Source organism: Mastigoproctus giganteus, chromosome 11, assembly GCF_048544385.1.
Source record: "Mastigoproctus giganteus isolate SK-2022 chromosome 11, ASM4854438v1, whole genome shotgun sequence".
NCBI lineage: Eukaryota > Metazoa > Arthropoda > Arachnida > Uropygi > Thelyphonidae > Mastigoproctus > Mastigoproctus giganteus.
The window spans coordinates 83,346,917-83,374,915 of record NC_143585.1 but is presented as its reverse complement, the minus strand read 5'-3'; the positions used below and the strand labels follow the sequence as shown (position 1 = coordinate 83,374,915).

Sequence of the window (27,999 nt, the reverse complement as noted above, 5' to 3'; positions counted from 1 at the left end):
CAGCGTGAAGAGGAAAAGACCAAACCCTCCAGCAATGAGAGCACAACAATACAAATGGCCCTCAGTCCCCAGCAGCTTTCACTCTCCCTCTTACGGCAGCAAGAGGATCAGAGTGGAAGCAGAGGGTGCTAAGAATCTCTGGGTACGACCAGGCTGCATTGCACGGAAATTGAACTTGGCCTGTTATAACGTACGATCACTCATCGGTGAAGACAGGATATTAGAGCTGGAAAAGGAATTAGAAAATGTGAATTGGAATATCATCGGTTTGGCTGAAACAAGAAGAAGAAATGAATCACTTATAAGTTTATCAAGTGGAAATCTGCTGTACACCAATGGAAACAGTGAAAGGAGTGAAGGTGGAGTTGGGTTTCTGGTCCATAAAGATTTTAAAAAACAACATTTTGGAATTCAAAAGTACATCACCAAAGGTGTCAAGACTAATATTCAAGATTTCTAAGAGGTACAAGCTAAAGATTATAATGATTTATGCACCAACATCAAGCCATGATGATGAAGAGGTTGAAGAAACGTACACTGAAATTGAGAGTCTTCTTGATGAGCAGAAAACCCACTACACTATTATTATGGGGGACTTCAATGCTAAGGTTGGAAAAAGGCAAAACAGCGCAGAAAGAGGAACTATAGGAAATTTTGGAATTGGTGAAAGAAATAAAAGAGGTGAAAGACTTGTGGAATTTGCAGAATCTCAAGGACTGTCAGTAATGAACACTTTTTTCAAGAAAAGGGTGAACAGAAAGTGGACATGGAAGAGTCCAAATGGATTAACAACTAATGAAATCGACTTCATCCTCATTAACAGAAGATATATTGTGAATGATGATACCATCCTGAATAAGGTAAATGTTGGAAGTGATCACAGAATGGTAAGATGCACACTTGATATAGATGTAGGAAAGGAAAGGAAAAAACTGACTCGAGTAAATAATACAAAGGTCTTTGAAATAACAGAGGAGGAGAAAAAGCAGTATGTACTGGAACTTAAGAACAAGTTTGAGCTTCTGCAGACTGCTCAGGACCAAGATATCGACGAGGAATATTACAACTTTCTGAAAGTGATAAAGCCCAAGAAACCTATAGGGAAACAGAAATCCAAAGAAGAAAAAATTAGTCAACAAACACTTGTCATGATGAACCAAAGACGACAAATGAAGAGCAAGAAAAATACTGACAGGGAGAAAATTGAGTATACTGAGTTATGCAAAGCCATTAGAAAGAGACTCAGAGAGGACATAAGAAGATTTAACACAAGAAAAGTAAAACAAGCATTAAGGGAAAACAAAGGATTTAAATCAGCAGCCATGAGCAGTAATACAGAAAGACAAATAATACTGAAACTGAAGAATAGCAATGGCGTACTTATAAATAGCAGAGAAGGCATAATTCAAATAGAAGAAGACTACTATAGAGAATTATACAAGGAGCGAGGGAATGATACCAGCAGTGGGGAAGATGGATTGCAAAGTAGCAACACATACGACATACCCGATATTCTTCCTGATGAGGTAGAACATGCATTGAAGAAAATGAAGAATCGGAAAGCCCCGGGGGAAGATGAAGTTACTGTAGAGTTGTTAAAATTGGGAGGTAGAGACATAACACAAAAACTGGCAGGGTTCTTCACAAAGTGCATTAGAAAAGGTGTGATACCTAAGCAGTGGAATAATGCAATCATAGTTTTGCTGCATAAGAAAGGAGATAAATCAGAAATTGGAAATTATAGACCAATTAGCTTGTTATCTACAATTATCTACAAGTTGTTCACAAGGGTCATTACTAACAGATTAGAAAGAATACTTGATGAGAATCAACCGAAAGAGCAAGCTGGCTTCAGGACAGGATTCTCAACTATGGATCACCCTCACATAATATCACAGCTAATGGAGAAAGCAAATGAATATAAAACACCATTATGCCTGGCATTTGTGGATTATGAAAAGGCATTTGACTCCATACAGCATAAGGCAATGTTTCGGGCACTGGAAAGACAAAGCATAGATACTCCATATATTATGATTTTGAAGAAAATATATATGTGAGTGCTACATCCTTTATTAGACTAGACAAAGACAGTAGGAAATTTAAAATCGAGAAAGGAGTTCGACAAGGAGACACAATATCTCCGAAGCTGTTTACTGCTGCCCTTGAGGAAGCTTTCAGAAGATTAGACTGGTCGTAGAAAGGAGTCAATGTGAACGGAGAGTACCTAAACCATTTACGATTTGCAGATGACATTGTGGTCATAAGCCACGATCCCAAAGAATTAGAGGAAAATCTTAATCAGTTATGCACAGTTAGTAAGGATTTTGGACTAAAGATGAATATGGCTAAAACAAAAGTAATGATGAACAAGTATGCCACGGAAAGGGAAATAATGATTGAAGGAGCAGTAATTGAAAAGGTGGAGTCATATACTTATCTGGGACAAGTTATTAGCTGTAATAATGATAAATGGCTGGAAGTCAAGAGAAGAATAAATTTTGGATGGATAGCATTCAGGAAATATAGTCACATACTGAAGAGCAATATCCCAGTTTGACTGAAACGTAAAATAATGAATCAATGTATACTCCCCACCATGACTTATGGAAGTGAAACTTGGGCACTCACCAAAAGAATGGAAGAGAAGCTAAGAACTACACAGCGAAGAATGGAACGAATTATATTGGGAATCAGACTGTTAGATAAGAAGAGAAACACATGGATTAGGCAGCAAACTCAAGTAAAGGACATTCTTATCAAAACTAAAGAACTAAAATGGTCTTGGGCAGGACACATAGCTCGAAGACATGATGACAGATGGACTAAGAAAATAACAGAATGGTACCCAAGAGGAGCTAGAAGAAAACCTGGAAGACAAAGGCGGAGATGGATAGATGAAATTCATGAGTTTTTGAGTAGTAAATGGATGGCCAGTGCTCAAAACAGAAGGAACTGGAAAATTGCTGGAGAGGCCTTCATCCTGCAGTGGATTGAAAATGGCTGATGATGATGACTGTTGCACATAAAAGACTGCTGTATAAATTATAGCAGTGTGGCATTAAGGGAAACTTACTGCTATGGATAAAGGGGTGGTTGAGTGGGAGAAGACAGTGGTTATCAATGGACACGGCCTTTTGTGGGATAATGATATTAGTGAAGTCGCACAGGGTTCAGTGCTCTGCCCATTGTTGGTTTCTGTATTTATTAATGATATTGATGAGGGTATATCGGTTTAATGCCGAAGTCTGCAGATGGTACAAAGGTTGGCAGGGTGGCTAATGACAGTAATGAAGGTATGCTCTGCAACAAATCTAGAAAAATTAGGCAGATTGGCTGAGAAATGGCAATTGAAATTTAACACTGTCAAATGCAAGGTACTACACATGGACAGCAGTAATCCCAGAGTAACATATGAACTAAGTGGTACTGCATTCAGGGTAATGGAAAATGAAAAGGAACTGAGGTAGCTGTGAATTACCTAATATGAAGTTCTCTAAGCACTGCAGATAGGCTGCCAGGACAGCTCATGGGGTTTTGTCAATAGTATACATGAATTTTGCTAGCAGGGATATGGAGGTGATCCTTAAATAGAAAGGGTGCAAGAATATTTGCTGATGCTATCGAGGCAGTGTTAGGTGGGTCGGAAAACTGCTAGATTGGGGGGATACAAGGACTAATAGATTAACAGTAGCCACTGGCAGAGGTGAAAGTGATTCTTGTACTGTTTCTATTGGAATGAGCAGCAGCTTGGAAAATAAGATGCAGGATATTTCAGAGACTGCTGGGAGTCATTGGGGTAGAAGTAAACACATGGGTTGTGTTAGGGTAACTAAAAAAAAAGAACAGGTGCATGTATACTTGCGTGTACACCAATGCTAGGAGTTCGGTAAATAAATTTGATGAATTTGGGGTATTGCTCAAAGCATCAAAGGCGGATATTGTTGGGATATCAGAGACGTGGTGTCACACAGATATAAGTAATGCAGAACTGGAATTTGGGGAGTACAACGTCTACAGAAAGGATAGACAGGATAGGAAGGGAGGAGGGTTTATGCTATTAGTTAAGAAACACATAAAATCCAAGGAAGTGAAGCCAGTCGACATCGCTGGACAGTGCAGTGTCGAGTCAGTTTGGTGTGACATAAGCACTGGGAGATCAAAATTGAGAGTAGGAGTGTGCTATAGGTCTAATGGCTCTGATGAGTATAATAAGAAACTGTACAAGGAAATAGAGTGGGCCAGTAAATCAGAGAGTCTTATAATGGGGGATTTTAATTTCCCAGATATTGACTGGAACTTGTGAGTTGGTCACTCACACACTAGCAAGGCGTTTGTGGATTTATTGGATGATTGTTTTCTAAATCAGCATGTTCGGGAGGCAACTAGAGGGAGCAATATTCTTGATTTGATTATCAGTAGTGATTCTTCATGCATAAAGAATCTGCAGATAGAGGAACCACTAGGTGGCAGTGATCACAGTGAGCTGAAGTGGGATTTACCCAAGGAGGTAACTACCATCAGGGGTAAACGGAACGGTTATTGCTTTCGTAAAGGCAACTACGATGGTCTGAGACAGTATTTAAATTCTATACAGTGGGACCAACCGATGATGTTACCAACAGCAAACTCAAAATGGGAAGCATTCAAAGAACTTATCTTGGAAGCTACTAGGCTTTACATACCAACTAAGAAATATTGTTCAAGGTTCAGGCCTAAATGGATGTCAGATGAACTAATGAGGCATATGGCAGAGAAGAAAAATACATGGGATACATATAAATTAACATGTGACACAGAAGCCTATGATAGATATAAGTTGATCTGTAACCAAGTTACAAAGAAGGTTAGGCAGGCGAAGGCAGATTACGAGAAATCTTTGGCAAGGGATGCAGAGAAAAACAGCAAGGAGTTCTTTACTTATGTAAACTCTAGAAGGAAGGGGATGAATCAGATTGGTCCACTTGATATGGTTCAACTGTTGATGATCTTGCTCAGGTAACTAACAAACTAAATCAATATTTTGCATCTACATTCACACATGAGGAGTTATTCAGGAAGGGGAATGCCATAGGTGAAGTAAACACTGGCAGTGAGCTAGATGATCTTGTAATAATTGAGAAGAAAGTGGAGGAGAAATCGTTGAGGATAAACGTAAAAAAGGCACCCGGGGTGGATGGGATTTATCCAGTTATATTAAAGGAGGCAGCAAAGGAAGTAAGCAATCCGTTAGCCATAATTATGAGAGCTTTCTTGGACTCAGGGGAGGTACCCACAGACTGGAGATGTGCATATGTAACCCCAATTCACAAAGGAGGATCAAAGGCTGACAAGTAATTATAGACCTGTGAGTTTAACTTCTGTTCCAGGAAAATTAATGGAAGCACTGGTTAAAGAAGCGCTGCAGGATCATCTTGACAAGAATTCAGTTATAGCTCAGACACAGCATGGTTTTGTTAAGTTAAGGTCTTGCCTGACCAGTTTGATTGGATACTATGATGTAGTCACAAAAGAATTGGATGCAGGGAATAACTTTGATATATATTTGGATCTTAGAAAAGCTTTTGATACTGTTCCACATGGAAGACTGCTGCACTAATTGGAGCAGTGTGGCATTGGTGGCAAATTGTTGCTATGGATAAAGGGATGGTTGAGTGGCAGAAGACAGAGTGGTAATTAATGGACACTGCTCATCGTGGACTAATGTTATTAGTGGAGTCCCTCAGGGTTCAGTGTTGGGTCCATTGTTGTTTTCTGTATTTATAAATAATATTGATGATGGTATATCAAGCTTAATGTCCAAGTTTGCAGATGATACAAAGGTTGGCAGAGTTGTTAAGGACGCTACTGACGCTATGCTGCTGCAACAGGATCTGGAAAGGTTGAGCAGATGGGCTGAGAAGTGGCAAATGAAGTTTAACATTGACAAATGTAAAGTACTACATATGGGAAACAGCAACCCCAGAGCAACGTATCAACTCTGTGGTACTACACTGACAGTGGTAGAGAATTAAAAGGACCTGGGGTAATTGTGCAGGCAGATGTGAAGTTCTCTGAGCAGTGCAGACGGGCTGCAAGAGTAGCTCATGGTGTCTTATCAATGATATACAGGAATTTTTCTAGCAGGGATAAGGATGTGTTATCCTCTTGTATAGGGCAATGGTCAGGCCACACCTTGAGTACTGTATACAGGTCTGGAGGTCTAATTTCTAGAAGGATGTAGAGCTGCTGGAATGAGTACAGAGAAGGGCAACAAGATTGGTGAATGGAACGAAGGGTTGCTCTTACGAAGAAAGGCTTAAGTTTTGCAAATTACAGTGTCTGGAGACTAGGCACCGGCGAGGTGATCTGATAGAGGTGTACAAAGCCTTAAATGGTTTGAGCATGCTCAATGCCGATGGGATTCTTCCTCTTGCTCAGAATAATAATGACCTGAGAGGGCATAAATTCAAATTGAGGAAAGACAGATGTAGGATAGATGTGCGGAAATTTGCCTTTAGCCAGCGGGTAGTTGGTTGGTGGAACAGACTTCCATCCCTCGTTGTGGAAGTTGATAGCCTAAATAAATTTAAGGCTCAGCTGGACAGGTATTTCAAACGAACGGAGGGGTAAAGTGGAAGGGGTTTTTTTTTTTTTTTTGGCTGATGCTGCATAAGCTTGCTTTCTTGCATCATATGCCTCTATTAATGCTAATGCTAACATTTAAAGATTTGGCAGTGGATACTCGAGAAGCTGAAGCTGTTTGAGCAGGGCAAGATTTCTCAAACTGGAAGGTGGAACACAATGTGCTATCATCAGCAAAACTATGGATAGCATTTCCAGTCAATGGAAGAAGGTCATTAGCATACAAGAGGAAAAGTGTGGAGAAAGAACCGAACCTTGGGGAACACCACAAATTAGTGGAGAAGTCAGAAGACAGAGCTGTCTACCATCACCTGCAGTGAGAGTTCAGAGAGAAAACTGGATACCCAATTACAAAGAACAGCTGGTAAACCATAGGATGGAAGTTTATTTAGATCTTTATGCCAAATACGACCAAAAGCCTTTGAAATGTCAAGAGCAATGGCTTGAGTTTCACCAAACTTTTCCATCGAATTTGTCCATACACGGACAACATGAGCCAGAGTATCACCAGTGTAACAACACTGACGGAATCCATACTGGCAATCGTTGATCAGATGAAAGATTACAGATAGTTTAAGGAGTTGGCAGTTAATTGATTTCTCCATTACTTTGGAAAGAGTAGAAGTAATTGCAATGGAATGATAATTGGATGGAAGGGATTTGTGACCCTTTTTAGGAACTGGCTGGATATAAGCAAATTTCCAAGCAGAAGGAAAAACACCTTTGGAATAAGAAAGTGAAACAAGACGAATAAGTTAAACAAAAGAGGAATAAGTTCAGGGGCACAGGTTTTGAGAAAAAGTGTAGAAATACCATCAGAATTTGGATTCTTAGCATCAGATTCATCAAAATCCTTCTGCCATTGTTTTAACGGAAAACCACAGGAGGCATTGAATGGAGTGTACTAGAAATGGTTTGAGGTGATTTACCAAGATCATCAAAACATGAGTTGGAAGAAAAATAGGATGCTAACAGGTCAGCTTTATTTCTGGCCGATGTGGCAACAGAACCATCTGGTTTTGACAGAGATGAGCAAAAATTGTGGCCAATAGCTTTGGCAAGAGACCAGAATGCTCAGCTACCATTTGGACAAGAAGCAAGTTAGCCTGTTTGAAATTAGTTTGACTGATTAATAGCTGCTTTACAAAGTATAAATAATACTTAATAATAATTGTTATTATTATGCAATGTTGTTTATAAAAACGTAGTACTGGAAATATTTTATAAAAAAAGATTCAGAAATATTATACGATTTCAGAGAATATAGGCTTAGTGGTTCGCATTAAAAATACTGTGTTGAAAGGGGTTCGCGATAAAAAATATTACATTCAAAGGGGTTCACGAGTCAAAAACGTTTGGGAACTGCTGCATTACATCATCACTGAACGCTTGTTTAATCATTTCATAATGTTCCAAAGATGTTTTACTAAATTTATGAGAAAATTTAATGCAAGTTTTCTGTTCCTTAATGTCTGCCATACCATTAAGAAACAGAACATGGCATTACTCAGCTACAAAATTGCAAGACCGCTCAACAGAAACATACTTAAACTCAATTGCATGACATCCTATTGGTGTGAAACTCTTGCAGTGGCATCTAATGGTGCACTGTTATACTACACATGGTTAGTGCTCTACACAGCCAGTCTGGAAACATTTGGCTTGCTCCTTGTCTGAATATACACCAAAAAAAAGAAAAAAAAAAAAATAGAAAAGAAAAATCAGATTGGGCCAATATATAATAAATGCAAGGTAGTCATTCATAACCTAGCTGATGTGGCTGAGGAATTGAACAAGTACTTCTCATTAATCTTCATCGATGAAAGTGTTGAAGTATCACCAATATATAAAGTATTCTTAGAACAAAGAGGGGAACCACAAACTAGTCAGTCTCACTTCAGTGACAGGCAAAATTATGGAGGAGAATACTAAGAATGTGATACATGGGTCATCTACAGGATCATCAGGAAAAGATGCAACAATGCCTATATTTTTTTTTTTTTTTTACATATCATTCTGCACCAGCCAAAAAAAAAAAAAAAAAAACAAATAAATAAAATAAAATAAATAATAATTACAAATAAATAGTAATTAATAAAAAATCAACAGTAAAATAACTATGCAATTCCCTCCACACACAGTTAACTATCCAGCTGACCTTCCTTTGAATTTATTCAAGCTATCAGCCTCAACTCAGCCACAGAAATAACTTATTCCACTAATTGATAACTTGTTAGCTAAAAGAAAACTTACTACAATCCAGTCTAAACCTGGATTGTAATTTATTTATTTGTAATTTATTCTCTGTAATTTATTTGAATTTACAGCCTCTAGCTCTGGAATAACAATAAATTCACCTTCATTTTATTTTACTATACCCTCTCATAGCCTTATAGACTTCAATCAATCCCCCCCCCCCTGCAACCCACATCTTGTGCATATGCCTTCTCAACCACCACATCATATTTCTCTGATATCTTAATGAATTAATCAAATTTAGCTTTTATATAAAAAAAGGTTCAGTGTTATAATGTATCTACAATGTGGTCCTATGATACAAGTGCATACTGGTATGCACTATGAGGGTACCAGTATGCACTTCAAAAAGTTGAGCTTGCATGCTGCTACAAAAAATGCATATCTCTAAGTTACTTGATCTTGGGCAGAGGCAGAGCAATTTCCCCTATCTATAACTTATGTTTCTTAATTTTTATCCCACTAAACATGCAAAACAATCAGAGAATACATAAAATTTACAAACAATAAATCCATATTGATGTGCCATGATCTCAGATAAGCACAGAGTTGTCTCAGGGCTTATCTTAAACTATCTACCCTAAGTTTTTAAGTTGTGTCTCTAATTTTATTAGCTTTCTTAACCCAATCTAAGCCACAGCTGTTTTGCCATTAGTTATCTTAACCCAATTTAAGCCACAGCTGTTTTGCCACAAAGCTCCAAAGTAACAGGCAGAGTAGCTGTGTATATGTTCTAGAAGTTCATTCATCTGTTTTTGTATTAAAAAAAACCACTAGCACTGCCTGCCCAAGACTAACTCAGTACTGAATGAAAATGCTTAGAAAGGTTCTTCCAGTCTTGGAGGGGATTCACTGTGCAAGGGATTTTACTAAGTAGTACATATATCTCAAACCAATGCTTAAAATTTTATATGTACTATAGTGTTGTCTCTCAACATTTTTATGACAATCCCTTTTTAGCAAATAATAATCCGTAACCATTCAATTCCCCCCCCCACACACACTCTTTTACTGGTTATAAGTTTGTTTTCCAACTTCGTATGAGTCAAATTTATCCCTCCCCACAAACATTTTTAATTCCCCAATCAGTTTGCAACCTACTAGTTGAGAACCAGTATACTACAGGAATGTTATCATATTTGAAATTTAGCACCATAAGTAGCTTTAAATACAATCAGTGCCAAATCATTTCAATTACTTAGTTTTAAAATAGCTATTTTACAAATAGAGAAACACTAATACGCATATTATTAGTGATGCTCTAGTTCAGATAATAAACCATATTAATACTACTAGTGATATTAGAACCATATTAATATTCATTTTATTTAACTAATATTTATTTACTGAGCTTAATGATTTACTGCAATACAAGCCATAAGTATATGATAAAAATTACCTTTTGAAATAGTCGAACCAAGACATCTGTTGTATCTATTCCATCACCAGTCATTTTCTGAAGAATGAGACTAAGGAACTCTTTACAAAAAGAGTAAGTCACCTGAATATAAATACAATAATTTTGTTTTATCTGATGCTTTTAAATGAGAGAGAGATCATATGCTGAAAATGTCTCTAATAACCATGAAAGCTTATGTTTGGGTGTCATGATTAAAAAAAAGAAAAAATAAAGTAAAAAGTAATAGATCTGTACTACGTAACTGCTGCATATGTATTCTGAACCAAAATTTTTAGCATTTTTGCATAAGCAAATTAACTGATTTTTATGCTTTAAAAATAAAAATATTTAAAAACTTTATAGAGCAGACATGAGTTGCATTTGAAGAGTAAGGATAGGGGTTTAAAATATTAACATATCAACTGATACTTAGTTCACAAAACAGAGAAATTTAGCTTTTTTTTTAATTTTTTTATTTATGTCTGATATAGACCATTCAAATAAATTTTAAAAACATTTTCAACAGGCAGAAAAGTTAAATAAAAACCAGCCTTCTGCCAGCATACACTGTAATTGTATGATGGCAGAAACGTATTTCCTTTCCTTTCTTTATTCATTTTTTCCCGGAGGGCCAACAGGATTTTTTCTGGTATTACTTCTATATGCAAATTATACTGGAGAGAATTCTTTCCTTGTGATCAGAAAAGAGAGTAATGAAGTAAAAAGAATTAATACTGGAGATAATTAACCATTTTAATTTGAGTTGGCGATATTCAAACATCCAAATAACACTGGGAAAAGGTCTCACTTTGGGTATAATCCAGGTGCACAGCAAATACATTTGTGTGTAGAAGGAAAAAGGATGAAATACAACAAATACTATATATAACTAATATATATAATACCAGCTTGATTCTATATTTAAAAACAGCATGCATTATATGTAAACAAAGAGATTCTTTTTTCCTTTTATTTCTTTATGACTATGCCTATTTATCAGAATATATGAAAATCTATATATACATATTACATACTTATACTATATATTCCATAATGTGTTAGACCTATCAAAACCTGGATAATGGCATGGACTTCAGGAGATGTTGAAACTATCTGATAACAGCCAGCTATACTGCATGCACAGAACATATAAGAAGTCAGATATTATGGTAGCAATAAATATTTGGCTAACGCTATAAATACTTACCTCAGAAAGCTCTTTAGATTTCATTTAATAAATTTTAAATTTACGTTCAATTTGAATAGATCTGGAAATATAGCTAAAATAAGATATATTACTGATTAGCATATACTGTATATATCTAGCTAGCTGGCCAAAGGGGAGAACAAAATCTTCCAAATGTTTCTAAGCATGATTAAAATCTTAATAAACTTATCCATTGTTAAGATTTTATCCCATCTTTGCATTTATTGATTTATTTATTTATTTTTGGCTGGTATGCTTATTTGATAAACAAAATTTTTATTTGAATTTCTTTATAATAAAATGTATTATAAAGTAATTTATACTTTATAATACATTTTATAAAGTATAAATTACTAAAATAAACAGAACTTTACCTTGTTCTCTCACTGCATGTATTATGGATGTGTTTCCTACATTGAACACTGGTATCATACTGCTAGAGCTCTTTGCACAAATTCCTCCTATCACGTGTTATGGCCATGTCGCATGCAACAAGTTCTGTCATAAAATTTTTATAGCCCACTGACATCTGTTCTTTGAGCTACATACTGGGCTCACAGAAATGATAAAATGCTACATTAAATGCTCTTAACCATTACTAAGTGCTCTCAACCAACATTTTTTACTTGACAAATTCTTAACGAACCTTTCAACCAATAAATTTTCACCAACAACGTAAAAGGATACCTCTTTTAACCATAGTTCCTCTATGCAGTGTATCCCATGGGCCATTGTTAAAAAATTATAAAGTGGTACTGTGATTTCTAATTTCAATTGGAGCCATTTTACATGTGAAAGTTGGCCATGCTTTCCAGTAGTTGATATAACCAAGGTGTCACCATGGGAGTGGTGACATCTTGGTTACATTCTGTTTACCAGTAGCATAAGAGGCTATTCAGCTTTCAATGTTTGGTTTTTCTCTGTAGGGTCCCCAGGCTGTTCAAGAATTTCCGTGCAGTATGATCAATAATTCCAATCAGAGTGATTTTTTTTTTTTTTTTCTAATCCAAAAATCAGCCATGTTTGAACATGGCTAATCACAATGGATGATCTCAAATTTTTACCAGTGGCATAAGATATCTAGCTTTTAACTTTTGTTCCTTGGTGTTGAGTCCCTGCTGAAAAATTTTCAAGCAGTATGTAACATTTTAAGTTCAATTGGAGCTGTTTTACATGTGAAAGTTGGGTGTGTTTGCTGTTGGGCATATAGCTAAGTTTGACACTGTCAGGGGCTCACGTCTGGTGAGTATGGGCTTGACACACCCAGGGTCCTGAGCTGGATACCATCATTCTTCTCTTTCTTGGTGATGCCTTTCTACTTCTGTCAATCTCTCTCTCTCTCAGGCTAACTTGGGAATTTTTTTTGGCTGGTGCAGCATAAGCCTCAGGCTTCCTTGCACCATATGGCTAGTAATAATAATAATAATAATCATAATTTCTGCTTGCTAATAAGAGGATATGTGGAAGTATCCCCTTTGGCCACTGATCAAAAATTTCCATGCAATATACAAACCACTAATTACAACTGGAGCTGTTTTTCATCTAAAAGTTTGAAATGCTGCAGGCACATGCTTTAGACATGTTTTTATAACATGTTTTTTTAATATCTGCATTTGGGTGTTATATTCACTGTTTGCAAGAAAAACTTAAAAAAAAGGAATAAAATCAAATAATCCACATTCTTCAACAATTCACTGTCAGCCAGATACATAAATAACAGCTAAAGCAAGCAAGCATCGGCATTTGGGAGATATGAAATCAAGTACGAAGCCAACACACTCAATAACTGTAAGAAACAGATTCCAATAATTTTATTCTTGTTTTTTGTGATAATCATATACATGAATAAGTTTAATAAAGTCTAAAAAAATCATTTTCTTTTATTCTTTTTATAACCAAACTTTTTCAATAACTAAGCAATTAATGATATGATCAAGAGTCAAACACATAATGAAGGAAAACTAAAATTCACACTGCCGTCTTTAATAGATATTTAAACTTTTAAATTTTAAAATTAGTGGACATCTACCACTCATGTGCCCAGCAGATGGTTAATTACAGGCAACCCTCGTATAACATGGTACTTCTACAACAAGGTTTCGCTCTAACACGGTTTGAGAATTGCTGGAAATCTTGCATAACACGGTATTTTTGAGCTTTTGTGCTGGGAAAACCCTGTTATTATGTTAGATGTAATTTTCAACGTTTCCATTCCTTTTTGTGAATCCTTGCTAGTCGTTATCGTCTTCATGGTATTTTTCTAAAGCACATTTCTGGAGGTCACTACCATAAAATAATAAAAACAATTTGCAGTTTCCGGTTTATTGGTCTTTTCTGTTAGTGTAATCAATTATAAATGGGCAGTAAACTTGAGCTTATTGCATTTGCGATAGTACCGATAGCTAGAATTCTGTGGGTTTTCACGTTATTATGGTGAAATGTGTTACCCCCTTCCATAAAATATTCAATCATAAAAAAAAAAAACAAATAAAATTTCAGAAACTCATTACTCCATATGGTGTTTGTTGCAACTTGTGCATGCCATGTTCTTTGTTATTAATTGCTTATAATTTTTACTATTTTCAATTTTACAACCAAAAAAAAAAGTCAGGGAACAGAAATATCAATTAGTATGTAGACATTACAGGACATATTAATTAAGCTATGTGTAAGCATAAATTTATTTTTATTAGCTAACTGGAAAATATTCTTCTGGTTTTCACCAATCATTTAAAGAGGGGGGTCCACTGTATTTTGTTGGGAGATCCCTGGGTTAGATTCTGTGCTATTGAACGTTCGTGACTTTTAAAGAGAGCAGAAGGTACACGAAATCTAGATGCTGCAGAAGAGATTGTGCTTAGCAATGATGAAGAGGAAGAAAATTAAATGGATATACATTATCTGACATATAAGTATCACAGTTTTTAAGGTAAGACGTTTGTTTAGTTATTACTATTTAAGTTAAAATGTTAAATTATTACTACTATAAAAATTAAGTTTCCATTCCGATAGTTATAAAAAACAAAAATGGTGTATTTTTGTTATCTTTTGAAACATAACCCCCCTTTTATGTACTGGTTCTTAGTCCCGTATAACACAAGATTTTGTAGAAATCAAACAACCATGTTATACGAGGGTTACTTGTAGTTTATTTTACTTGAAAATAACAAATTAAACACTCGAATTAAAATAGTATACCTACACAACAAAGTTCATCCAAATTCCCAAAGAGAACTTCAGGCTCAGCAAACATGGCAAATCCTTCTACTTGAATTTTCTTTAATGGTTCCATAAACACCTGATACATAAAAAATGTCTACTAAATCTAGTGTGATGGAGAAGGTAAAAAAAGAAATAATAAACCATTATCTATATTTATCAAGTGTTCATAATACAAAAGTGAGAGGGCACCAAAAATGGCAATGCATTACACAAGAAAATCTCTGAGTGTATTAATTATATTAGCATTAGCCAAAAAAAAAAAAAAAACACCTTCCCATTTAACCCATCCATTCACTCCAAAAGTTCATCTAGTTTAGCCTTGAATTTATTTAAGCATCAACTTCCAAAACAACAGATGGAAGTTGTTCCAGCAATCAACCACCTGATGGCCAAAGGCAAATTTCTGCACATCTATTCTACAAGTTTCTTACCCCAATTTGAATTTATGCGTCCTCAGGTGCAGAATCTGAGCAAGAGGAAGGATCCCATCAGTGTTTAACTTGCTCAAACCATTCAAGGCCTTATACACCTCAATGAGATCATCTCGCAGGTGCCTCATCTGCAGACTCTGCAATTTGCAGAACTTAAGCCTTTCTTGGTAACAGCAGCCCTTTGTTCCACTCACTAATCTCTTTGCCAGTCTCTATACTCGTTCCAACAGCTCTACATTTTTCTTAAAAGGAGGCCTCCAGACTTGTATTCAGTACTCAAGGAGTGGCTTGACTATTGCCTTACACAAGGTGATAATCACCTCCTTATACCTGCTAGCAGAATTCCTATGCATCATTGACAAGACCCCATGAGTTACTCTTGCAGCCTTTTTGCCTGCTCACAAAGCTTCATACCTGATTGCACAATTACCCCCAGGTATTTTTCATTATCCACTACCTTGCGTATAGTACTGCCCAGTTGGTATGTTATTCTGGGGTTACTGATACTCATATGCAGCACTTTGCATTTGCCAATGTTAAACTTTCGTTGCCACCTCTCAGCCCATCTGCTCAACTTTTCCAGATCCTGTTGCAGTAGCATATTGTCCTTACTGTCATTAACAACTCTACCAGCCTTCGTATCGTCTGCAAACTTGGACATTAAGCCTGATATACCTTTATTAATATCATTATAAATATAGAAAATAGCAATGGGAACACCACTAATAACATTAGTCCACAAACAGCAGTGTCCATTGATTTGATTACCACTCTGTTTTCTCCCACTCAACCATCCCCTTTTCCATAGTAGCAACTTACTCTTAATGCCATACTGCTCCAACTTGTACAGTAGTCTTCCATGTGTCAGAGTATAACTATTTCCATGGAAAACTATTCTCTGAATAGTTTTCCATGGAATATGTCCAAAGAAAAGTAACATAAGCAAAAATATTAATCAGTTGATCAACAACCTACTGAACCACTGTCAGTGGTTCAGTAGGTAGTAAAATTCAGAGCGTGATGGGTAAAAGGAAGGATTTATCAGACTTTGATAAAGGACAGATTGTGGATAGTCGACGAGCTGGTGCCTCGATTTCCCAAACAGCTGAACTGGTGGGGTGTTCGAGAGCCACTGTAGTTAAAGTGTACCAGGACTGGGGTCAAAAATGGTCAAACAACGCCCAGCGGCAAAACTGCAAAGGTCAGCGAAAGGTTGATGTTAGAGGTGAGCACCTGATCCGACAACTTATACAGGCACAGCACTGTTGAACATTTGACAACCCAATACAACATGGGTCAACTTGGAACAATATCTGGCATGACCGTGCATCGCACGCATGTGCTATACCAGCAGACGACCCCTATGGCATCCTCTCCTAACCAAGGTTCATTGGCATAAAAGACTTGCCTGATCCAAAGAGCATGCAAGTTGGATGTTAGAAGACTGGAAGGTGTGCTGGTCAGATGAGTCATGTTATTTACTCCACACCGTGGATGGTGGTGTACGGATTTGGCATCAATAGCATGAGGCTCTTGATTCATCATGCATGGGATCAAAAGTGCAGGCCGGTGGATGTGGTTGTATGGTGTGGAGCATGTTTCACTGTCAGGAACTTGGACCCTTGGTGCATACGGAACAACGTTATCAGTGATCTCCGCTATAGTCAACTGCTTGCTGACTGTCTAAACCCTGCTATGTTACACTTTTTCCTGAATGGTGATGGTGTCTTCCAAGATGACAATGTGCTGAGCCATCGGAGCACTTGTTGTGCAGGAATGGTTTGAGAAATATAGTTCTGACTTCCAACATATCAATTGGCCTCCGAACTCCCCAAATATCAATCCCATAGAGCACTTTTGGGACACTATGCAAAGGCATATCAGGTGTCTGAATACACCAATCACCTGCATACCTGTGTTGCTGACCGCATTACACACAGCTTGGTTAGCCGTACTTCCCGAACGCTTCCAACATCTTGTTAAATCAATGCCATGTTGGATAGCTGCTGTACTGAGGGCAAAAGGAGGACCTACGAAGTATTAGGTAGGTGGTATTAATTCAGTGATCACTCAGTGTATAGTACAGATACATATATAATATAAAGGTTATAAAATGTATTGTTCATAGGTTGCGACCAAGTTGTCTTGTTTGCAGGTATACAAATGAATCATTAGCCACAAGCAAACTCTTGCTGTGAAAAAAACAAATAAAGGGAACCTGCAAAACATAAAGCGAAACTGCTGATGATTGAAGCTGTAGTAGACTCCTCTCTCTCTGCCCAGACGTTTTTCATAAATACTGGCTTAATTTGTGTTAGAGTAATGTGGAAGTTTCATGCAGTTAATGTTTCTAAAATTGGCAGAGATTAATTGTTTCATGTTCCTATTTTGTTAACAACGTTTTTCTGAAAATTTAACTATAATTAATAAATTTTTTTAAAAATTAAAACCAAGTATTTTTAGTGGCCAAAAAACACAACATTTGCATAATTTTCAATTATTATTAAAAATTAGAGAAATATAATTAATAAACATTGAGATCTGCTGGTGAAAGATATTAGTATTCCAAATATTAGTACACTCTAAGCACAATTCAAAAAACTGAATACTTTTTTCCAAATATTAAAGCCAAAAATCTGAGGCATGTCAGGCTATGCAGTATTTCTTGTGTTACAAAATGGGGTGATGTTACTGTTGGATAAATATTGAAATCCTTGTGTTTATAAAACTAGTCATCCCTGTGTCCCTTTTGGGTAGTAATGGAGTCCTTTCATTAAACAGAACATAAGACACCCATAAAAATTTTAGGAACCTAAACTAAATCATATTTATTGGTTTAGTCAAATTTATTATGCAGCTATCAATAAAGACACATCACTCTGGATTCTTCAATTTTATAGTAAAAAATAATGTTAACTGAGATAACAAACAAACAAACAAAAAAAAAAAAAAAAACCCAGTGTAGTCAATAAATGAGAACCATGCACTTGCCTTTTCAGAGTCACAGCTTACTCAAAATGTATTGCCATCTTTACTAGGGGACAGTTACTATTACACAGTATAATACTTTGTGTAATAATAAAAGGGCGCCTCCGTAGCCAGGTGGGAAGGAGCAAAAGTGCGTAGCACACACTTCTTGATTAGACTGGGGTTCGAGCCTGTCACCACCAAATACGGAGGATGCAGGAAAGTCAAGGATTGACCACAGCATATCCTCGGAGCAATATGGCCTTAGTTGCTAATGCTCCTAAAAACCAAATAACAACAACAACTTTGTGTAATAGTAACTGTGACCTAGTAAAGATAGCAGTGAAAATCATCTTGTGCTACCAACTTGATGGGACATCATTTTATTGCATTGCAGTGAAAAGAAATTGCTCTCAAAGAGATGGATAGTTAGATCCAAAAGATAACAGGATGTGAATCAATATATCACTCATTTCAGATTTGTAATGTCATGTCACACCGGATGAGAGAGAGAGAGAGAGAGAGAGAGAGAGAGAGAGAGAGAGAGAGAGAGAGAGAGAGAGAGAGAGAGAGAGAGAGAGAGAGAGAGAGAGAGAGTGTGTGTGTGCGTGCGTGCGTGCGCGCACCACTGAACTACAATATTATTCTGTGTAAAACCTTACTACATACTTTTTTTTTTTCCATGAACCCCTAAGTACCACGGAATTCACTTTTAGAATTGCTATCATACAGGGTCCTATTATATAGCAAAGCATAGTGATATACAGGCATACCTCGGTTAACGTTACCTCTGATAACGAAGCCTCGATATAACGAAGTCCGCAATTTCAAGCCCCATTTAACATAAAAAATATTCCAATTTAAGGCCAACGCCCGACAATCATCCGATTGGTGACTGACGGCGACTCGTTACGTATTCCCGAGTGCTCCCGAGCTGCGGGCATGTCTGTTATAACAGTTTTGCGTGTCAATCGCGTAATTTAGTTGTTGTTTACATGATTGACGTTGTTTCAGTGTGGCGCATTTCAATAATCGACGTAGGTTCTTTATAGCATTACATAACGTAGATTTTGTAAATTTTAATAGAAAATATTTTTGTTTTAGTTAATTAAAATGTCAGAATCAAAGAAAAGAAAAGCAATTTCTTTGGAAACTAAACTAAATATCGTACGACGTGTTAAAAGCGGCGAAAGAAAATCCGATGTGGCACATTCTTGAGGATTAGCGCAATCAACTTTAACAACCATACTAAGTCAATCAGAAAAAATAAAACAGTCTGCTCAGAATTGTACAGATGTTACAGCGGCAAAATTAACTCGCTTAAGGAATCCAATTTTAGAAAAAAATGGAGAAAATGTTAAGTTTGTGGATAGATGATATGTCACAACGTCATATGCCTTTAAGTCAAATGGTGATTCAAGAAAAAGCATTATTTTTGTTTAATCACCTGAAATCTAAACAAACTGAAGAAATTACGGAAACCTTTGGGGCTTCTCGTGGTTGGTTCGAGAAATTTAAAAAACGGGCCAGGATTCATAGTGTAAAATTAACAGGAGAAGCTGCAAGTGCAGATGTTGAAGCTGCAAATAAGTTTCCAGAAAAACTAAAGGAAATAATTGAACGTGAAAATTTTCCACCAAATTTGGTGTTCAATGTTGACGAAAGCGGTTTGTTCTGGAAACGGCTACCAACAAAAAGCTTCATTTCTATTGAAGAAAAATCAGCTGCTGGATTTAAAGCAGCCAAAGACCGTTTAACGTTACTCTTTGGATCATATGCCTCTGGTGATTATAAATTAAAATTGCTATTAGTTTACCATTCAGAAAATCCGAGGGCGTTAAAAGGTAACATAAAAATGAATTTACCTGTAATATGGAAAGCAAATAGAAAAGCGTGGGTTACCAAGGAGTTATTTACTGATTGGTTTGTTAACCACTTTTGTCCTGGAGTAAAACGGTATTGTCAAAAAAACAACTTTGAAGAAAAAGCTCTTTTGTTGTTAGACAATGCTCCGGGACATCCTACTGATCTTAACACGTTGGACACATGCATTCCTGTCAAAGTTGTGTTTCTTCCAGCAAACACAACTTCCCTGATTCAACCATTGGATCAGGGAGTAATAGCATCATTTAAAGCTTATTATCTGCGTCGAACTTTAAGCAATTTAACTGAACTAGAGGATAAAGTGGAAATGACAGTTAAAACTTTTTGGAAAAACTACACCATTAAAAACGCAATTGAAAACATTGATAGTTCTTGGAAAGAAGTCACTAAGAAATGCTTAAATGGAGTTTGGCGCAAAATATGGCCAGAAGTTGTACTAGAAGAAGAAAATAACATCCAAGAAATTAGAAATGAAGTTATCCAGATGGCTCAATCAATAGGTTTCGAAAATGTCGATGAAGAGGATGTTAGAAATTTATTGAATGCAGAAGATGATGGTTTTTCAGTGGAAGATTTAGAAAACCTTGTTAGCAACGAAGACAAAGATAATGAAGGCGAAGTTAAAGAAGTTCCTGCCGAAAAAGTGTTAACAACCAAAGATTTAAAAAGGTGCTTAAATGACATTGAAAACGTTTTAAATTTTTTTTAGTGAAAATGATCCCGATTTAGGAAGAAGTGTTATAGTTAAGCGATCAGTGTTAAATGCAATAACTCCGTATAGGCAATTGTTAAATGAAAGAGAAAAAAAGCATAAACAATCAACTTTAACCTCATATTTTAAAATGTGATTTCACTTTGTATGTAAGTTGACTGTTTATTTAATAAAACTTTTCTTTGTTCGAAAAAAAACCTTTTCATTTTCTTTACGTAGGAACGTATCCCTATTCTGGCCATAGTATTTTTACCTCTGAAAACGAAGTTTCGCTTAACGAAGTAATTTCGTGGAACGCATCCTATTCGTTAATCGAGGTATGCCTGTATATATAATAAATAACTACATAAGTATCTTAGATTCTTTTTTAAAATCCCTCATTGATCTATGAGAATTGTAGTGTTAGGTGACAAGAAGGAAGACAAACATTTATCCATTATATTCTTTAAAGGCTGGTATACGTAACTGTACTGTACTGTCAGTGTTTTCCATGCCCCCCCCCCCCTGGTTCTAATACCTTTCATATTGCTGGAACAGGCTTCCATCTGATGTTGTGTGTGTGTGTGTGTGTGTTATGGGGGTTTAAGGGTGCATAAGCTGCTGTGGCTATAATGTGCCTATTTACAGGAAAATGCTAAAAACAAAATTTAGGCATAAGAATTTATCATATAGTCCAATTATTTTCAGATAAGAGAAAAACTCGTTGATTGCATCATCTCCAATAATATGTTGTAATGTCATTGGTTCTCGTAGATTTCTCATGGAATACAGGACAGATGTTCTGTCCTGTTGATAGTGAGGACGGTCAATCAGAATATGTTTGACTGTTAAATTTTCTGAACAGTATGGACACTGAGGAGGATCTTCGCCTCTGAGCAGATGGAGGTGGGTCAGATATGTATGTCCGATTCGTGCAGTTAAAGTACCACTACTTCTCTTTGCACTGTTTTGGTGCTAGCGTGCCAATGCTTTGGATTTTCAACTGGTAGAGTTTATTATTGGTTTGGGTGTGCCATAGCTCTTTCCACTGCGCGAGACATGCTGTTTGTATGTGACTGTAGTCAGAGGCTGGAACATGGACGGAGGTTAAATCAAAAGTTGAAGGATTTTTAGCAGTTTTGTGAGTGAGTTCGTTCCCCTTTATCCACGAATGCGCTGGGATCCAGCAAAAGGTCACTGATTGATGACGTTCTTCAATTTGCAATAAGAGACCTCTGATTTGATTTAACACAGGATGAATCTTGTAGGAGGAATTTTGCATTGCTGTGATTGAGCTGAGAGAGTCCGTGTATACAACGTATTTTAGAGATGGGTAGAGTTTCAGGTTGTCTAAAGCTAGTTTTATTGCATGAAGTTCTGCAGAGAAGCTGCTATACTCAGGTGGAAGGGCAGCCGAAATGACAGTAGAGAGAAATACTGCTGCTGCTCCAATGGCTGAATGTGATTGTGGAGCCATCAGTATATATTGGCAAAAAATCAGCATATTTCTTAATATGGCTTGCATGGAGTAGTTTCACATTGAGTTGTCAGTAGACGATTCTTTTCCCACTTGTGAAGAAAAGTAACAAAAGATAACTGAGGAGGGGGAGTCCCGAGGCGTTGGGAGTAATTCATTTATTGCTGCCTGTTTAAAATAGGAACATTCCAACTCTGCATTAATTCAATAAGGTGTAAGCCTGCCGGAACTTATTTTACTGGGTTTTATTTCTATAGAGGTTTTGTAGTAGTGGATTAAAGAGGTATGGCTCAATAGGATGCTGACAACTACTTTGTATTCGGGCTGCATACTTAAGAAGCAGTGTTTTCCCTGCAGAGGCAAAGAGGGGGCTTATATGAGCTTCAATATATAAACTACGGGTAGGAGATGTCCTGAAAGCACCAAGGGCAATCCTCAATGCACCATGCTGTATAGTTTCCAGCCAATGGAGTGTACTCTTTCGGGCAGAATCAGAGATTGGAGCACTATAATCCAAACGGGATCTGATCAATGCTCTATATAGGAGCAGCAAAGATGTACGGTCTGCTCCGCAAGACAGGGCAGATAAAGCTTTTAGTATATTCAGCTTTCTGAAGCAGGTAGTATGCACAAATTTAATGTGCTCAAAGAAATTTAACTTCCTGTCAAGGATTAATCCCAAGAATCTGATGTTGTCAGTCACTGGAATGGTAGAATTTGACATCTGAAGTTCAGGATCTGTATGTAATTTACATTGATTGCAAAAGTGAATTGCAACAGTTTTCTGCTGTGACAGACGATAGCCAGTGCATAGTGTCCACCTTTGGACTTTATTCAGGGATATCTGCAATTGCCATTCAATGGATCTCATATTCTGAGAATAGCAAGAAAGAGATTGTCAGCATAAAGGTGAGTCTGAACAGTATTTAGAAGTTCTTTTGAGATGGAATCGATTCTAAGGGCAAAAAAGGGTTGCACTCAGTACAGACCCTTGTGCTACTCCTTCCTGTAAAAATGTCATAGAAAGTGAGTTGTGATATCAAACTTGAAACAAACGATTCTGGACGAAGTTCCTGATGAATATAGGCAGGTTGCCTTGTAGACCAGGAGCATGGAGGTCACGGAGAATGCCATGATGCCAGGTAGCGTCAAACGCCTTCTCTATGGAAACCATAACAAGGTGTTCATTTTTCACAAAGGCATTACAAAATGCAGACTCAGCTTTGATCATGAGATCTAAAGAGGACCTGTTCTGGCGATCTGATGTTGTGGAGGTTTTTTTTTTTTTTTTTTTTTGGTTTATGCTATATAAGCTTGGTTTCTTTCGCCATTTGCCATACTAATACTATTTAAATGTTTATTAAAATTAAAATCTAAAAGGAAATAAGTAAAATGTTTTGTTGTAAGAGAAGTGAAGCAAAATCAATTACTTAATATATTTTTATTTAATCAGTTAGCAATTAATCGGTAACAAGATATAATTAGTTAATTACTTTTCACTTAAAAAATCACAGGGAAAAAAAGTTGAGTGCACCTGAAATGTAATGCACGGCATAAGTTACCTGACTTGTTATTTATATCTGCCATTTATGTGACTTCATTCAATTTTTGTGTTGAAAGAATCAAGGAGTAATTAGGAAAGGAAAAAAAAATATATCTATGGATTTGATTATTTTTACGCGAAGTAAGAAAAACACACACATGAAACTTTTCTCTCCATTACACTACCAGTTAGTGTTATAATTTTGCTTATAATACTATAATATATAATGCCAATTAGTCTTTTGTGCAAATCTATCAGTTACGTAATTTCATATTTAAAAACTAATTAAATTCTGGTTAATATTCCTGACGGAGAGTTTTTTAACAATATGATTTATCTTTATAGATTCAAAGAAACAGTTATTATCATTATATTGCGATGACGAAAGATAAAGACCAGTTTTGTGAATGAACATATATTCAAGAATATTTGACTCATTCCCACATGAGCAGTTACTTTATAAGCTGGAACAGGTGGAATCACAGGGAAAATCCTTAGAGGGATAGATGGGTCGCTTCAGGGCAAGAGGCAGAGGGTTGGGATAAATGGTTATTCCTCAGATTGGGTTGATATAAGAAGTGGGATTCCCCAAGGATCAGTATTAGAATATTTGCTGATACTATCGAGGCAACTGCAAGAATATTCGCTGATGCTATCGAGGCAGTGTTAGGTGGGGCAGAAAACTGCTAGTTTGGGGGGATACAAGGACTAATAGATTAACAATAGCCATGGGCAGACATGAAAGTGATTCTTGCACTGCTTCTATTGGAATAAATAGCAGCCTGGAAAACAACTTGCAGGGTATTTCAGAGGCTGCTGGGAGTCACTGCGGTACAAGTAAACACATGGGTTGTGTTAGGATATCTAAGAATAGGAACAGGTGCATGTATACTTGTGTATACACCAATGCTAGGAGTTTGGTAAACAAATTTGATGAATTTGAGGTATTGCTCAAAATATCAAAGGCAGATATTATTGGGATATCAAAGACGTGGTGTCACACAGATATAAGGAATGAATAATTGGAATTTGGGGAGTATACATGTACAGAAAGGATAGACAGGATAGGGAGGGAGGAGGGGTTATGCTATCAGTTAAGCAACACAAACACAGTGCAGTGTCGATTTGGTGTGACATAAGCATTGGGAGTTCAAAATTGAGAGTAGGAGTGTGTTATAGGCCTAATGACTCTGATGAGTTAATAAGAAACTGCACAGGGAAATAGAGTTCGCCAGTAAATCAGAGAGTCTTATAATGGGGTATTTTAATTTCCCAGATATTGGCTGGAATTTTTGGGTTGGTCACTCATACACTAGCAAGGCTTTTGTGGATTTATCGGATGACTGTTTTCTACATCAGCATGTTCGGGACGCAACTAGAGGGAGTAATACTCTTGATCTGATTATCAGTAGTGATTCTTCATGCATTAAGAATCTGCAGATAAAGGAACCACTATGCTGGTTCCTTTATCTGCAACCTTTATCTTGAACCACTATATTATCAAAGAGATAACTACCATCAGGTGCAAAGGGTAGGGTATTTGCTTTCGTAAAGGCGACTATGGTGGTCTGAGACAGTATTTAAATTCTATATGGTGGGATCAACTGATGATGTTACCAACAGCAAATTCAAAATGGGAAGCATTCAAAGAATTTATATTGGAAGCTACTAGGCTTTACATACCAACTAAGAAATATTGTTCAAGGTTTAGGCCTAACTGGATGTCAGATGAACTAATGAGACATATGGCAGAGAAGAAAAATGCATATGATACGTATAAATTAATGGGTGACATGGAAGCCTATGATAGATATAAGCTGGTCTGTAACCAAGTCACAAAGGAGATTAGGCAGGCAAAGGCAGATTATGAGAAATCTTTGGCAAAGGATGCAAAGAAAAACAGCAAAGAGTTCTTTATCTATGTAAACTCTAGAAGGAAAGGGATGAATCAGATTGGTCTACTAGATATTGATGATTCAACTGTTGATGATCCTGCTCAGGTGGCTAACAAACTAAATGAATATTTTGCATCGACATTCACACATGAGGAGTTATTCAGCGAGGGGAATGCCAGAGGTGAATTAAACTCTGGCAGTGAGCTAGATGATTTTGTAATAACTGAGAGGAAAGTGCAGGAGAAATTGTTGAAGATAAATATAAAAAAGGCACCTGGGGTGTATGGGATCTATCCAGTTATATTATAGAAGGCAGCAACCCTTAGCCATAATTTTGAGAGCTTCTTTGGACTCAAGGGAGGTACCCATAGACTGGAGATGTGCAAATGTGACCCCAATTCACAAAGGAGGATCAAAGGGCGACAAGTAATTATAGACTTGTAAGTTTAACTTCTGTTCCTGGAAAATTAATGGAGGCACTGTAGGATCATCTAGAGAAGACTTCACTTATAGCTTGGACACAGCATGGTTTTGTTAAGGGAAACTTGCCTGACTAATTTGATTGGATACTATGATGTGGTCACAAAGGAACTGGAGGTAGGGAATAACTTTGATATCATATATTTGGATCTTAGAAAGGCTTTTGATACTGTTACATATGGAAGACTGCTGAACAAATTGGAGCAGTGTGGCATTGCAGTCAAATTGCTGCTATGGATAAAAGGATGGTTGAGTGGGAGAAGACAGAGAGTGGTAATCAATGGACACTGCTCAATGTGGACTAATTTTATTAGTGGAGTCCCTCAGGGTTCAGTGTTGGGTCCATTGCTGTTTTCTGTATTTATAAATGATATTGATGATGGTATATCAAGCATAATGTCCAAGTTTGCAGACGATACAAAGGTTGGCAAGGTTGTTAAGGACACTAATGACAGTATGCTGCTGCAACAGGATCTATAAAAGTTGAGTAGATGGGCTGAGAGGTGGCAAATGAAGTTTAACATTGACAAATGTAAAGTACTACATATGAGAAGCAGTAACCCCAGAGTAACGTATCAACTGTGATACTTCACTGACAGTAGTAGAGAATGGAAAGGACCTGGAGGTAATTGTGCAGGCAGATATGAAGTTTTCTGAGCAGTGCAGATGATCTGCAAGAGTAGCTCATGGTGTCTTGTCAATGATATACAGGAATTTCTAGCAGGGATAAGGAGGTGATTATTACCTTGTATAAGGCAAAGGTCAGGTCACACCTTGAGTACTGTATACAGTACTCAAGGAGGTCTGGAGGCCTCATTTTAAGTAAGATATAGAGCTGTTGGAATGAGTACAGAGAAGGGCTGTTCAAGATTAGTGAATGGAATGAAGGGTTGCTCTTATGAAGAAAGGCTTAAGTTTTGCAACTTAAGATGATCTGAATGAGGTGTATAAAACCTTGAATGGTTTGGGCATGTTCAATGCTGATGGGATTCTTCCTCTTGCTCAGAATAATCACCTGAGAGGGCATAAATTCAAATTGAGGAAAGACAGTTGTAAGTTAGATGTGAGGAAGTTTGCCTTTAGACAGCGGTTAGTTGGTTGGTGGAACAGACTTCCATCTTTTGTTGTGGAAGTTGATAGCCTAAATAAATTTAAGGCTGAGCTGGACGAGTTTGGAACGAACGGAGGGGTGAAATGGAGCGGTTTTTTTTTTTTTTTTTTTTTTTGGCTGATGCTGCATAAGCTTGCTTTCTTGCATCGTATGCCTCTACTAATGCTAATTAAGACCACTGTTCATTTTCATAAATGACATTGACAAAGGGATAGAGGGTATGATGTCTAAATTTGCAGATGTTGTAAAGATTGGTAATGTAGTTAATGATCACCGACAAGCAGAGCTTCTCCAGAATGACCTAGATAAACTTAAGGGATGGCAGAAAAATAATAGCTATGCTTTAATCTGGCAAAGTGTAAGGTATTGCACCTGGGGAACAGATGCAATACCTTACACCTTGCTGAGTCAAACTAAAGCCGGTAGTGGAGGAAAGGGATTTGGCTGTTACGATACAGTTAGACATGAAGTATTCTGAGCATTGTAGACAGGTTTCAACGAAGACCCATGGTGTCCTATCGATGGTTTATCGAATAATTGCTAGTAGAGATAAGGATGTCATAATCCCATTATATAAGGCTATTCTTAGACCACACTTGGAATACTGTGTTCAAGTACGGAGACCACACCTAAAGAAAGACTGTGTTTGTTGAAAGGGTCCCAAAGACAGGTAACTCGCCTGGCGAGATCAGCAAAAGGGTGTTCATATGAGGAAAGACTTCGAATATGTTGGTTGCAGAGCTTGGAAACTAGCCACCATAGAGGAGACTTGATTGAGGTGTTTAAGAGGCATAGCAAAATGAATGAGGACG

The 27,999-nt window shown here is 37.0% G+C and overlaps 1 protein-coding gene across 2 annotated transcripts in view; it reads right to left on the bottom strand.

Moving 5' to 3' along the window:
- The window catches only part of LOC150078196 (uncharacterized), an 881,600-nt gene that overhangs the window by 176,744 nt on the left and 676,857 nt on the right, over positions 1 to 27,999 (bottom strand). For both annotated transcript variants that reach the window (XM_090385307.1, XM_090385308.1), the window contains 2 exons: positions 14,689 to 14,784; positions 10,280 to 10,381 (listed from right to left, as the gene is read on the bottom strand). In XM_090385307.1, coding sequence (XP_090241433.1) covers positions 10,280 to 10,381; positions 14,689 to 14,784 — 198 coding nt within the window. The remainder of the gene's footprint in view (positions 1 to 10,279; positions 10,382 to 14,688; positions 14,785 to 27,999) is intronic.